The sequence below is a fragment of the Macaca fascicularis genome, chromosome 20, assembly GCF_037993035.2.
Source record: "Macaca fascicularis isolate 582-1 chromosome 20, T2T-MFA8v1.1".
NCBI classification, from domain to species: Eukaryota; Metazoa; Chordata; class Mammalia; order Primates; family Cercopithecidae; genus Macaca; species Macaca fascicularis.
In genome coordinates this window covers 57,759,508-57,775,427 of record NC_088394.1, presented here as the reverse complement: position 1 = coordinate 57,775,427, position 15,920 = coordinate 57,759,508, and the positions used below count along the sequence as shown (strand labels likewise).

The 15,920-nt window shown below is 33.5% G+C and overlaps 1 protein-coding gene across 3 annotated transcripts in view; it reads left to right on the top strand.

Annotated features, from left to right (window-relative positions):
• Positions 1–15,920, top strand: part of CDH8 (cadherin 8) — a 390,268-nt gene that overhangs the window by 311,716 nt on the left and 62,632 nt on the right. For all 3 annotated transcript variants that reach the window (XM_015443035.4, XM_045382372.3, XM_005592125.5), the window contains exon 10: positions 11,921–12,038. In XM_015443035.4, coding sequence (XP_015298521.1) covers positions 11,921–12,038 — 118 coding nt within the window. The remainder of the gene's footprint in view (positions 1–11,920; positions 12,039–15,920) is intronic.

The following is a 15,920-nucleotide window of genomic DNA, read 5'->3' as shown; positions in this document are numbered from 1 at the left end:
TTGATCAAAATATGTCAGGTTGTTTCAAGGATATGGTTGTTGTGTGGACCAGATCATTGCTGAGATAATGTAGCCAAATCACAGACTGATAAGCTAGACTTTTTCAATCACATAGAGTCTGTAAAATACTTCAGAATTTAAATAAAACCCCATAGATCATGCAAACCTTATCACATAAGTTCAAAGAGTCAATGACATTGATATTTCAAAAACTCAACATTGGCTTCACTTGTGTTATTGACAAGCATGCTTCTTGGATCTTTGGGAATTTGTAGGTTTGCCCTGTGGATTTTGACTGTTTTCAAAGTTTTAATGATTTCTCAGTCGTTCTTCTTAACTTCAGAAAAAAATGCATTGTTTTCTCATCTTTCCTATGCAAAACCAAAATAAAAAATTGATTCTTTGTTTTATGATTTTTGCAAATCACAATGAATGACTCTTTGTCTGAAGAACCACTTATGTTTTGTGTATGTGTGCTACACCATCTTATCCTCTAATGATCTGTTTAGGCATATTTATTAGAGTTCATTAGTTAAATGAAAGGATCAGATCTTTGATGCCTTAGCAACATTTTTGGACATATGGCTGACTGATGTACATGCCATTGTTGAAACAACTTTCTTGAACTCTTTGAATCCTTTGTGCTAGTTAGAATTCAGGTTTTATTCCTTACATCACTTCTAAGTTAGGTCTAATGCTCAATGATCTAATTTTTATATTTAACATTTACCAAAATTTGTATTTGTTATTCACACAAGTGTTTACTTATAGAAGTTCAACAAAGATATACTTTCAATCATCTCTCATAATACCACACAAATGACTGACTCACTATGGAACTAAAATATTCCTTAGCAGATGATCACATGCTCATGAAAAATAAACGTCAAAAACCGAATGAGCCATTAAATTCATAGTTTTCTCAATATTCTTAAACAATTTATGTCTGCTTTACAACAGCCTCAGAAAAACTGCAGGTGACATTCAAATGTCTTGTTTGGCTGGAAGGTGTGGATTTAAGGCTAAACTCAGGGGATCAGTTTCTTGGGAGATGGTGTAGCTGGAAATTATTAGCAATAATCAAGGAAGGATAAGCCATTAACAAAAATCCAGGCTGTATAAACTGTCTGGACTGAGAGGGCCTATGTAAACAGGTTTTCGAAAGGGCTCACAAAATGAAAATGAGTATCAACATGAGCATAGAGAATTCTGTTGTGCTTTATATTTTTTCCACTGAATTGAACTCATCTAAATACAGTCAGAATGAAAAAGAAGAAGAAAAAGAGGGAGGTCGCTTTCTCCTGTCTAGGCAGTTATCTCCAGTTCATGATACATCTGAGCTAAAATAGGTCTAGATTCACTTTGAAAGTAGAATTGGAAATCATATGTGCTCCTTCCACCTTCTCATGATTCTGAAGTTAAAGGTGACCTTCCCTTGAATATGTTCTCTCAAAAGTGCAACTACAACCTCAATAGGGAGTAATGGTTCACAGTCCATTACACAAAATCCACCTGAATCACGTTTGATTAGAATCCTTTTAAATAATCCCTCTGTTGCATAATTAAATGTTAATATATGTTATCATTGCTAATTATCTATATTTTTTGAAAAATCGGATAGTTTCAGGTAATTTGTTTTAAGTCAAAAGACTTAAGATGGTATACATCTTTCGACTCTAATTCAGTGGTGACATGATATAGTCATTTGCAGATTACTTGGCTCCCAGTTTAACAGGAAGGTTAAATAGGATATTCTCCACTTACTTCTCTCTAATGTCCATGGCAAAAATGGGAATGTGTGTTGAGATTCCAAAATCAGAAAGCCAAATATATGTCTGACAGTTTGTGTGTCTGACAGGGTGATGGGTTTCTGTCAGTCAGTAAATACTCACTGAACACAAACTATGTTCCAGGAGTGGGCTAGGTACTGAAAATATAGCAGTATACCACACCCCCAAAATCAGCCTTTTTTTTTTTTACCTTCATGGAATTTTCTCTCTGGCAAACATTTAATTAAAATTATAAATGATAGAATTGCAGAAAATGTTTCAAATCTTCTGGACAGGTGGGATGCTGAAGGGAGAAGGGGAAATGGAGCTATCTCAATGAAAAGACCTCTTAATATAGGACAAGTTTCACCAGAGACAGAAAACATCTATCAAGTACTGAAAAGGAGACAGCTGGGGATAAACCAGAGTCTTTCTGAAGAGAATGGTAATCTGGCTGGACGAGTGGAGGAACAGGTAACAAATGTGAAGAAATCAGTATCTTCCTTCAATATACTTGACAACCCCACACTCAGAACCAAACACGAAGGAAAAATATAGAACTTCAGTGACCAATGTTGGCCAGAGGACCTTCTATAACTGTGTTCTAACTCTTACCTCCTTACTAGGATCCTCCTTGGATTTTATTTCAGATATTAACCTCTTGGTTACCATATACAGAATTAGAGTGACTTTCTGTGGATGATCTATCAGTGCAGGGACTGAATTGAATATTTTCTTCTGAGGCATGAGGCAAGGCGTTTTGTTCAGTCTCAGAAAATATTCATTGTTTGAGAGGTGACGGGCAGTTTCAGTTATTCTTCAGGAAAGAATTTCTGTAACTATAAATAAATCTAGTGGAGTATATTTGAGCTTCGTCACTATCATACAAGTTACTGTTTGGTGTCAAGTAATTATATCTGAGTTAAAAAAGAGAAACAAACAAAAATATTTTGGTTTCTCTTCTTTAATCTCATCTTTCATTCTCACCAACATTGCAGAAATATAAAGTTTGTTTATTATGGGGGTATCAAAGTTCAAATAAAAAGGTAGTCACTCATACTTCTGGATGATATATATCTAGCCAATGCTTAACACGTAACAGATATTCACAAAATCTTAGAATCATGGTTCTAAATAATTTCGTTCAGCAATGACAGATACTTCAAAAAGTAATTTCTTAGATATTATCATGGAAACACTTGTTTCACTTATAAACACATAGTATGCATGCTAACCTCTTCAGATGAAAAATTCCTCATTTATTTATTGGACAATATTTATTACCCATCTACAAGATGCTCATTGTTGTAATACAATCTGAAGAAACAATGTGAAAGGGTCAAAAATTATTTTTTCTTAGGAATTTAGTGAAGAAGAGATTCTGTGAAAAGAATAGAATGAATAAATAAAATAATTTAAAATTTTAAAAACTGGCTTGAAATAAATATTCAAGCAACTAGACAGAGTGGAACAATGAAAACTCAGGGATCTACTTTATGTAGTATTGTCAAATAAAGTTACTTTTGAAATGAGTGTTGTTTATGGTGAAATAGGAAAAAAAGAGAAAGAGCTAGGCATGAAGGCAGTCTTCTAGCCAACAGAATAGGCATGTGCAAATATCCTGAAGGGTCATTGACCCTTCAGTGGAAGGGTCATTGAGTGGAAGATGCTTGTGACTAGCATGTAATAAGCAAAAATGAGATTGAACATAAAGAGTTTTATGCTTGAATAAAATACACACATGCACACACATGATTAAGCAGGAAGCACAGTTAGGAAGCTGTTACTGCAAAAGATAATGGTAGCCAGGTCTAAGGTGGTGGCTATGGAGATGCAAGTAATTGAGAAAGCTTATTGCTTACATAAGTGAAAAGTGTACACACAGATCTAACATATAATCAGCATTCCTTCTCTGGGAACTTGGTGTTAGCACCACATTTTATAGATACAAAAGCTGAGGCTGAAAAAGACTATGAGTTTTACTTAAGATTTACCATGAAAAGTGGCAAAAATTAATTTTAAAGTCTGCTCTTAAAAGTGCCAGAGTCCCTGAGATTTCTAGGATGTCACAATGCTCTCCAAGGAAGCAGCACTTTGAAATTCTATGTCTGTGTGACACACCTCTTTTTTTTTTTTTTTTTTTTTTTTTTTTGAGACGGAGTCTCAGGCTGTTGCCCAGGCTGGAGTGCAGTGGCGCGATCTCGGCTCACTGCAAGCTCCGCCTCCTGGGTTCACGCCATTCTCCTGCCTCAGCCTCCTGAGTAGCTAGGACTACAGGCGCCCGCCACCGTGCCCGGCTAATTTTTTGTATTTTTAGTAGAGACGGGGTTTCACTGTGGTCTCGATCTCCTGACCTTGTGATCCGCCCGCCTCGGCCTCCCAAAGTGCGTGACACGCCTCTTGTAAAATAATTATGAGAACTTGAGTCTGATCAAGAGTGAGCATTTTTTCCAAAGAAAACAATACATTCCTGTGACAAATGATGTTCTTACTCAAAAGCATTTCATCAAACCTTAAATGAAAAGAAATAAAGCTTAATAAGAGAAGTAAAGATAATTATCCCTTGATAAACACTAGCAATGAATGGGTTTGGTCCTTTTTTTTGGTCTGGTTTCTGTGAGTCTTTATCTAATAAATGTGAAACAATAAAATGAAGTTATGGTACTTTATAACATTCATGAAATAATAAATATAGGAGATTTAATTTTAGCTTTCCTGCCAGCAGGCATCTTTCATAATCTATCTGCATACACAAGAGGGAGACAGGATTGATTTTAAAACAGATGAAATTGATAGCCTCCACAAAATGCATAAAATACCATTTTCACTTTATTTTGGGTGGAGTAAGGTGATGGTAAATTAATGGAATGCATAAAACAACATTTGAAGAAACCACATGTAGCAAAACACATTTCGAGAGAGTCATTAACAAAAGTATGATTTTTGGAGCACAAGTTTGGCAGAAAAGAAAAGCAAAAGTGAATATATATATATATATTTGAAGGGTCTGGACTTGAACAATCTAAACATGAATCAACTCTTTCCTATTTACTAGTTTTGTGATGCTGAACCATAATCTCTGTTAGTTTAAGCCCTAAGATCTTCAGAATAACGAAATAGATATTGGTATATAGATACGTAAATACATACTAAATAAATACTTGTAATTTTCAGTGGTATTTATTTGAACCAGTCTTGTGGCCTAAAAAGCAAAAAAACACTTTATTCCTATTATATTTGTTGGGTTTTATTGTTATTGTTATACATTTATGAGATGGCTTAAAGCAACACACTATACTTGATTCCTAAATTGGTCAATATAATAGACAAATCTATTGCTCTAATATTGGAATAACTATTCCTCTGATAATTTACAAGTACTTTATTTGTCAAGGGTGAAAGAAGGACCCATACTTCACTCCTCCCCATGTGAATCTGTGGATTAAATTAAAAAAAAATTCACTGGAATCATTATATAGAAACACATTCTATCTCAATCTTTCAAAGACTCACTTGCAGTTCTGTAGGTATTGACTGGGTCTCTTGCATGGTTACAAATTTCACGTTTTATTCTGGCCCCTAATTTAATTGAGATTGATTATCTACAGAGAAAATGGTATAAAAGATTGTTTAAAGTCTTGGGCTATTACAGACTGATATATTTTCATCATATTTTCAAACTACAGAATATTGGATAAGAATTAGGATGGGAGCCAGGTAAGAAACCTGGATACACTTGTTTCCATTTGCACATAAAAGCCATGATGATGAGCAGGTTTTTTAAAGAAAGTCAAATTGACTCTAGGTGGTAAGAGATTTTAAGCCTAGGCTTTGTGTTTGTGACAATTTATAAATTGCATACAATCTGGTACCAGAGGATCTGAGATAATATTGGGAAGACAGAGAAGCTAATGCTAACAGTGCTGTAACCATTAAGCTATGTAGACACACACCTTCACACAGAGGCTTTTGAGAAAGTCTTCCAATCTTTTAAAGACTCAAATGGAGTTTTAGAGGATAGCATTATTCAAAGTGAGTTTTTCATAGAAACTTGTGCTGTAGCATGCCAATATATGATGTGGTTTGATTTGTGTGTGTGTGTGTGTGTGTATGTTTGCGTGTGTGTGTGTGTGTGTGTGTATTACCTAATAAGATTGGGAGACATTAAATTAGACAAAATTAAACATGATCTTCTGTTTGTTTTGTTTTACTACAAGTTTCTCTTGCATTTAGAAATACATATGAATCTCCAAGAAAATTATATGGTATTTTGAGTTTGCCAAGGATAGTTGACTATAAAATCTTTCAAATTTCCTTCAGAGAAAATTATAAAATTTGTGGAAGATGGGACCCAGTTGGAAAAATCTTGCTCTGGGAAGATAAACAATGGAACATATTTTCAATATAGGAATTACTATTTATAATCTTAAGGAGGTATCAGGAGATATTACCACAAAGTAATAGAGTAAAGGTGAAGAAGAGATAAGATTGAAAAGGGAGTTGATTCTTCTAAGCTATGTGGTAAACTGTGAATTGTATCCTACTAATGAAAATGAACTATAGATTTTTAAATCAGGGTAAGAGATGGAGTGGTTTGTATTTAATATTGATAATTTCATTAGCATACAAAATACACATCAGATATACAGAGTCCACCAAAAGAATGCAAGAGGCAGAAAAAAACTGGAAAATCCAAACTTTGTATAGATATATTCTTCTGGAATCCTAACGTTGTATTGCTTGGCTTCAATTTAGTTTCAATAAAGGTAAAGTGAATGAAAAATCCAACACTGAAAAAAATGTTGGAAGTTCTACAATGCATTTATGAAGGCAGAGTCCCAAATTCTGCCCAGAGGACTGAGGACTTCATTTAGTGTGTCAATAAGATTAGAACCTCATCTGCTTCCTTCTGCCATATTTCCTGTAGGTCAGACCTGCAAGCTACATGCTGTAAATGGCCACCTAATAAATTTTAAGGCAAAGATGTTTCAGGCCAAAAACACAAACAAACAAAAATGGTGAGCTCGGAAAACATGTTGAATGGGTAGGGAATAAAAATCTTGGTAGTGACTGGAATGCCATGCAATTTATCAAAAATATCCAGACAATATATTTTGATTAGATATGAACTGTGAATATATCTGTACTACATTATACAGTTTTGAAATAATTAGGTTATTGTGTTGATTTTGATAAAATTTCTTAATTACCTATATTCCCCCCTTTCAATTAATCATCATTGTTATAACTTGATTTATCTTGCATGCCTAATTTCTATTTTTAAGCACCATTCTTTAAGGCTCTTAATGTATTTTGTTTTGCTTTATTCAGTTACGGACATCATTGATAATTTGATAAAGGCTATAACCTCTCCCCTCCTAAATGTGCATACGTAAATAATTTCATACTATTTCAAGTTGAGGAATGACAGCCATATAAAGCTCTTTCATGGTTGAAAACTACTTCTTTCTTTCTTTTCCATGGTGAAAACTACTCTAAGAGATAGATGTTAATATTTCAGGAAAGTTAATATGATCACTAGAAATAAAGTGGCAATAATACTAGCATTAATAGAAAGCCAAACATTATGCTGTTCCTTCTTCCTTGACCGTAACTTCCCTTCCTTTCCTTCACCCCCTATCACCTTACAATTCACATCATTATAGAAGGATTTCGAGAAAAGGGAAACTAAGTTTTACCTGAGAAAGTGACAGTGTGCTTCAACTGAAGATGCCACGCTGTTTATTATTGCTGGATCTTTCTAGAGATAGACGTATATTCGAGAAACCTTGTAAAACATTCCAAAAGTTACAACAGAATAGGTTTTTCTCACCTTGTCCATACATAGAAAGAACTATTTCTTTTAAATGTCCACTTGGGTGTGCATTTGACTGGTCAGAATCAATCAAGAACCTTCAGGCTGCTAAAGCAAAGCCAGCAAGGATGGATGGGACACGCTTACACATACTCCAACGTATTGAAGGTCTAAGCCCCAATTTAATAGAAATATATATATAGAAATTATAAATATCTATAAGTTTTGAAGCAGCCTGATATACTGGGGACAATGGATGCAGAGAATTTGTAACTAGGCTTATCTGGGATCAGACATTTTATACACACACACACAGATACACACACATGTACATACACACATATGTGTGTATATATACATATGTAATATATACTCTATATAATTTGAATATCTATAATATATTGGATGTATCGCAGTGCTGATACGTTTCTTAGTCCTTCCTTCTCAAGATATTGTGAGGATAAATGATGCCGCAAAAATGTACCTGCCATCGCTTATTTATTATTCATCAATTACTTCATTTAGCCAATAGTTATTAAATAGTTGCCATGTGCCACCTGTTATTCTAATAGCAGTGAGGGGTCAAATCTTATATATGACTACTCCTCACACATAAGATCATATTGATAAATAGTATCTACAGGAACTCACGGAAGAGGTTCTAATAGATCCTATGATACAGTTATGCTTGTTAACAGATCAGATCATGAAATATGTATTTCTTTCTGACCTTTCAAAAGATAAAAATGGCAGTGATATTCTGCAACTATAAAATGTTTTTGAGTTAATGTAAAATAGTCCAAAATAAAGTTTAATATACTCTGTTAAAAACAATCTAATTTAGATTTAGAATTTTTGATAAACAATGGAAGATTTTTAAGGATCAGAATTAAACTATAGCACACAATGATTTTCTAGTTTCATGTCTTAGAATGTTTATTTAATTTCAACTTTGTAGTCTCAAGAAATAGAACAGAGTCTGCTCCTATCAAAATCCAAGCATGGTTCTGGAATTCATTTCCTTATTCCAACATCCCAGGTACACTTTGTTTTCTCTAATAAAGACATATATTTTGCTTTCGGCTTTCCCTAACATTGAAAATATTTCAACAATAAATTATGAAACATTAGATTTTTCAGTTGCATACTAACTTCACTGGTAGAAGGGAAAATATTTAAGCTTAACGTTAGATGCATATTTCTAAGTATTTATGACTGCTCCAGAAATTTTTATATTATTCCCATGAAATGAAATTACTTGAAAAATCAGCTGAGGTCATGGTAGCTCACAGTGAACCCTACGTGGTCTCCAACCTGCCTCTGTGGAGGTACACTTCTTTGAACAAATCTATTCTTTTTCTTTTACTGTTTAAAGCTAAGTGCATTCAGAAGTCATTTCATCAATGAAAACTTTCGCCTCATTAGTATGGATATCTTAATGCATTTTAATAGTGTAAAGTCCTTCAAGTGACCTACTTGGCATCTACTTTTAGATAAAATGCCAAAGCAGGGGCTATCTGTATTGAAGGGTCAAATGTGGTTTAACCAAAAATCTTAATCATAACCAGTTTATGGGATATTTGGAAGAAAATGTAATAATTCATTTCAGCCACCTTCTCCCCAACATACAATGCACTGAACTTGACATGAGCTTGACAATATAAAGCCTCTTAATGAATTATGAGGAGAGAACTGTGAACATGAATCTTTTCCATTGGCTGAAAACAGTGGTTCTCATACTTGTGTATACACCAGAATTACCCAGAAGGCTGTTTGAAATACCGATTGCTGAGTTATAATCTGAGACTTTTTTGATCAGTAGTTCTAGTGGCTCAATAAATTGCTTATCTAAGGAGTTCCAGGCTAAAATAAGTGGTGGAAAAATATATTAAATTCTGGTGTGATGTTTAGACCAAACTTCTGAGATGTGGTGTGACAGGTAGTTACGCTTCTTTGCTACAGGTAAGCTATATTATTGCATCTTTTGTTTTGTTCATGGTGGCTTAGCTAATCAAATGACTCTCCCGTAGATGCAACAGCAGGTATGAGCCATTTTCACGTAGGTTACTTGAAAATAGTATGAATGGTATTAATTATGGGAGCTTTATCCACTAAGTATACTGTAGGAAAGCATTTAATTGTGACTGATCTCCACTTGAGAAAACCAAGACATCTTCTCTTCATTTGCCCTTCTTCCTCATATGCACTCGCACACTTCAGGAGTTACATCTTCAATGGTTGCACCTGGGGCTAGAAGTCCTATAGAGAGAAGTCTGGGTAAATGGAGAAGGAGCTGCTACATTTGCTGACAAGCAATGTTTTTCCCTCTCCCTTATAATTGCCTGAAAGAAGGCTCTTGTCAAAGATAGTCATTCCCTTGACTTTTTAACATGAAAATCCAGCACAGCTGTTCTGAGGTGAAGTGGTCAAACTCATACTTTTCTGTTAAATATTTTTACTTGCAGGCTGTCCGAAGGAGTTATCCATGTTTCAAATCTAGTCCCCTTGTACTTTAATTCATGTTGATTTTTTATGAAAGAAGTACCCTAGAGCTTCTCCTTACACTTAAATGTCAAGGCAAATATGCTATGTGTTTAGGTACAGTAAATATAATTGTATTCTTCTTTAATCTGATCATACTGGATCATTGAGTAACAGAGTCATTACATTTATAAAGATTTATCAAAGTGCCAGGTCGTCAATACATAGCAATGGCCCTAGTTAATACAATAATAATAATGATGATGATGACTAATATTTTACTGAACATTTACTAGAAACCAGACACTGTCAAAAGATTTATATGAATTTAAATTCATAATCAAAACAAATCTCTGAGAAAAGATGGTCTTTGCATTTGTATTTCTGGCATACAAGAAAATAAAGTTTCAGAGACTTCAGTAACTCCTTCAATGTCACACAGTGAGCCACAAATAGAGCTGTGACTTTTATCTTACCTGGGAAGCTTAACTCCAGAGTCCTTTCTCTTGATGACTATCTCACTGTCTTAACCATGAGTTATATTTTAAATTATTTTATGTTATTTTGTCACTCAAGCTAAATATAATCATAATTATTTATAAGACATTATCACTAGACAACAAAGTCCTTAACAAAAATCACTTACAAAGTAAGATTATGTTCCATTTTAAAAATGGAGACCTACAAATTGAAAAAGTATTTTATTTTTGCCTCAAGTATATTGAATGAATTGCCTATCATATAACATGTGCTTGATACAATGCAAAGACCCATAGCTGCTAAAAGTTCTGAAATTGTGGTTCTTACACTTGAGTGGTAAGTTAGAAAGCAAAGATGACCCCTTCTCAAAATGAAGTAATTGATTTCTTTTCTCTTTAACAAAATTTCGAAGTTCAGTGGGACATAATTGTTCCCACAGACACAATAGCATTGGCATCATTATTATATCCTCGAAATATCATAAACCTGAGAACATTTCACTGTCAACTACTTTTTATGGTAAATCTATTATCACAGTAGGAGTATACATTCAAATTTTTCCTACATTAGCGCTTGTCCAGTTTGTCACATTGAACTAGCAATATCACAGCATCATAAATACAAGTTATTAAAATAATTATCTGACATCCCAAGAAACAACTTTAGCATTAAGTTAATGTAGCTTTGCAAATGAAACAAGCATATTCAATAGGCACCAATTCCAAGTACCTCTATCTATCCAAAAATTTCTCTGCACCGTGGTAATTCTAATCCCTATAATTTATTCATCTCAGGGTACACTCCAAAGCATTGTTTGCACGTGTTATCCACTAGCTTTAAAAAACATTATTCATTATTGCGAGGGAACAGAAGCAACTCATCAGAGAGGTTTGTTGCAGTGATGTTTGTGCTGAGGAACACTATTTGGCAAACACTTATAACCTGATGAGTAAAAGAGTTGTGAGGATTCAAGATTTAAGCCATTTACCTCAAAAATCCTCCCAAGAACCACACTACAATCACTGTAACAATTCCAAATCTCATTCTAGATGCCCGTAAATACTCAAATTGGAAAGAAACCTGTAATTGCCCAGTGGATATTTCAAATACACTTAACTTTGCTATTTCAAGCCACAGACACCAAATGGACACAAAGGTAATGCTCTTAATTTTCATCAACTTATCGAAGCTGAGGTTTTAAAGTAATGGATTTTTCTCCTTATTCTTGGCACAAACCATCCATGACAATTCAGAAAGCTGAAAAAGAGACTTTGAGTCAAAGTATCAGGCCACAAAAAGAATGTCACTAAGCTTTTACCGATGGTAGGAGCCTCTGGAATCATCAGAAATGCTGACGTCAAGTTTTATGTTTCAGGTCATTCAAACAGTTAGCGCCATGGACAAAGATGATCCCAAAAATGGACATTATTTCTTATACAGTCTCCTTCCAGAAATGGTCAACAATCCGAATTTCACCATCAAGAAAAATGAAGGTAAATATATTAGCTTTCTACACAGAGTACAATATAAATTGGAAAATAGGATGCGATTTCATAACATCACTGAAAATATCATTAAAATAATTTTTGTTCACCCGTGAGCACTTGAAATTCAGCTTATCAGCGTAATGGCATGGTAATTACCTTAGTTTCTAATTTTCAATACTTACAACAAGAGATAAGAAATTTGTTAATGTAAAAAGTTAATTTTTTTCCCAGGAAATACCTCAATCACCTTACTTTAAAAAATGAAGAGTAAAATTTAACCCCTGTGAAAGCTGCCAGGTATTTTGAGATTCTGAGATATCCCTTAGAGGGGGAATTGGCTTACACTTTGCAATTGTTAAGTTTTAATTGACTGTTTACCACGTCTTTAGGGAAAACTATTCTAATTTTGCCTGGTTTGTGGGGACACATTAAAGGTATTTGTTTTAAGCCTGTACCAACTTTAACAATAACAATTAGTTCAGAAAATCCTTTTTGAAGGACATTTCTTATCAGTATTATTTTGGAGCTAATAGGTACTGATTTATTGTTAAGTCTTTCACTCACTGAGCACATTTAATCCATTTCATTAGATTTTCTGAGGAGCAAACTTGGATTACTGTTTTCTTTAACTATGTTATTTATTATATATGAAAGTCATATATTATTGTTTAAAGTCTATCTCATTTGGAAAGTTTTGTTTCCTAAGCTGCTATCTATTTAAAAAAATTATAAAACCTGATTTTTGTTCAAATGTATTTAAGTCTTAGTTGTAGCGGTTTTAGAATGATTAGCAAAATATAAGCAATGTCTCAGGCTTCTTTCTGGCTTTACTACAGGGATCTGTTTAGCTCTCTCAGTGGTCTGTATACAAGCTATACTCAGAAGAGTAAAATTTGATTCAAGATATCTGTTTGTATTGTTTGCAATATTCTATTTAAAGAGATAGTGAATCTTGATAAAATTTCCTTTATGAAATAAAATAACATTGTATGGCTAAATATAGTATGGCCTTGCCTTTTAACAAAATGCTACATCGTTCTTTGGGGATGCTTTGATAAATGTGGATGAATCACAAAAAGGAAATGACAGTCGTTATATGGATATTACTAATTTAACAGACTTCCACCATTATAAAAACTAAGGAGACAGAACTCTTTCTGTCTCCTCTATAATGGAGTATTCATGTGTTAGCTACCCTTGATTAGAAACTGTAATCCAAGTCCATTGTCTTTGTTTCTTTATTAGCATCACCAATATTTTTTAATGGAAATCATATGAATATTTCTAACACAAAGCCTCCTTAGACACCCCAAACTGAACTGGAAGTCTGTGCGTAAGCGTGGTCCATGTTTATTCTGATTATGAACTAGTAAGTATCGGGCATTATTTTTGCATATAAAATGCACAGCATTTAAAGTTCTCCATGAAGAAGTTACTTCCCATTCCAAATATTCTGAGATCCTTAGTGTTTCCTGTAAATTTTGTAACTTCAAGACACGCTTGTTGTAAGTGTGGTCCTAGAAGGCATCACATAAGGTATTGGGTGAATGGGAAGATATTATTGGGTACCAGGGAAAGTCTAATTTTGACACATATTTATTATGCCCTAATATTTTTAAAGAAGAGATTTAATTCTACAATGAATGAATTGTATGTGTTTTCTTAAATTTTGGAAATTAGTAGAAAGTAAAAGTTTAAATACTTAGAATTTAAGTGCTTCATCACACATTATAATAAACCCTGTAATAGGATATTTAATATCATGTCATTATCTGTTTTATTTTGATACTGGAAAATAGAAGTTAAAATTATGATCTATCTTATAGGTTTTTCATATTATTTTGTTTTGTAAATTTTTTTAAAGACGTCAGTTATTATTGAAAAATGACTTGAAACAGAAAGAGTACTCCATACATCATGATTGTTTATTTTAGACTGTGTTTATTTGTTTTACAAAGAGCGACCACGTAATTTATTGTTTCTACTGGGACACATTTTAAAGTGAGAGGGGTCACTGCTTATATTTATGTCTGAAAAACACCATAAACCAGGACTGCCTTATGGAAAGTAGGACTTCTGCTCACTGTGATTTTGGATTTAGGATCCAAATATTCAACATATCCTTCACAAAATAAATCATGAAACCACAAGTTTGAAATAGATATATAAAGTTTATACTCTCTGTGTTCCTCTTCCTAGATCAGAAATTCATGAGTTTTGCTTCATAGACCACTACTTATTTGGCACTTGAATAGGTACTGTAAAAACAGAAAAAAATGGTCTTGTCTTAATATGTAGAAACAAAGTAATGAAAAGAAGCTGTAAAAGACATTGGAGATAGATAGATAGACACATAGATAGATCAATAGATTCATCATAGATAGATAGATAGACAGATAGATAGATATCTTGCATGCTTACTGCAAATTAATTGTTAATGATGAGAGAACACAAAAAAGTACCAAAAAAATCAAAATACTAAATATGATTTACTTTAAAATGATGGCATATTCTATGTTGGAAACACGGAGAGATAGAATCAGATGGTATAGCCATGTTTATAGTTTTTTTTTTTTTCCTTCTTAAGATAAATTTTAAAATGGTCAGTATCTGATGCTTCTCCACTGACAGCAGTATGAGTTACAAGTTCCAGCCTACCAGAAAAATGTTAAAATGTTGAGAGAGCTAATATAATCAAATCTATAGTTGATGAATAAGTTTGTCTCCTATTTAATTTGATCTTTAAGGGAGATGATTTCAGTATTTGGCATTTTCTAAGGAACTTGCCACCATGTATTTCAGTTCAAAATTATTGTAATTTTTCTTTTATCTTATATGGATTGGTCCCAATGCAATTTATATCAATTAATTCACAATAAAAGACAAAATGAGATAGAAATGAGCTGTCTCTTGTCTCCTACACAGATGAATTATTTCACAAGTAATGCTACTAAATATATAAGAATTATATTTCTGCCAGAATAGGAAAGCAACCTTCAGTATAAATAAAGGTAGAAGTAAAGGTCAAAAATACAGTGAACCATTTATACCACACGTTCACACCAAAAAAATCAAAGCACCTTGAATATGGTCAAGATACTGGTTTCTTCCAGTTGGCTGAATTTGTAAGCAGAGAATTTTGTTGACCACATTTCAGTACTCGCCTCAATTTTAATCATGGAAATGGAAAATAGCTAACAATTAAATATAGCAAGACAGGGAAGAGAAAAAGGACCTTTTAGAGATTCTAAAATATCTTGTTTGCAGGAAATTTGAGGTCTGTAGAAAACTACTCATCCTCAGCCTGAACACTGTAGGTAAAAAATGTGATTCAAATTGCCAGAGTACCCCTCATGGTTTATACTGAAATTTTTCAACCATGTGTGTAGAGAAATGAGAGAAAATATAAATCTCTGCTCTCTATGGAGAGTCAATCGCAAGAAGAGAAATAGACAGTGGACCTGGATTTAGTTATAGCTTGGTTATGTTTAACCCAGCAGGAGAACCGTAGTACCTGATGATACCAGTTCGTGTTTCCTTCTTAGTGCCTCCACATTGACTGAAATATTATTGATAAGAAGCTTACTTTCAATGCATACTTTTGATAAATAATTTGAATAATGTAGATACTAACCATTACTTTGGAATAAACATGACTCCTGTTAGCTCATTGTCTGTAACATAATTACCTGTATAGATTACAATTTATGCATTGTCTGATGGATTTCTGTCTCAACTGAGTGGCCTACTTCAAATGGTGTAAGTTTATTTATTTTTTATTTTCTGGAAGTATCGAATACTCTTACTTTAAGCAAATCATTTTAAGCCTCAGTTTTCCCATCTGTAACACCGGGATAAAATACCTGCCTCATAGTTGTGCCGCGATGG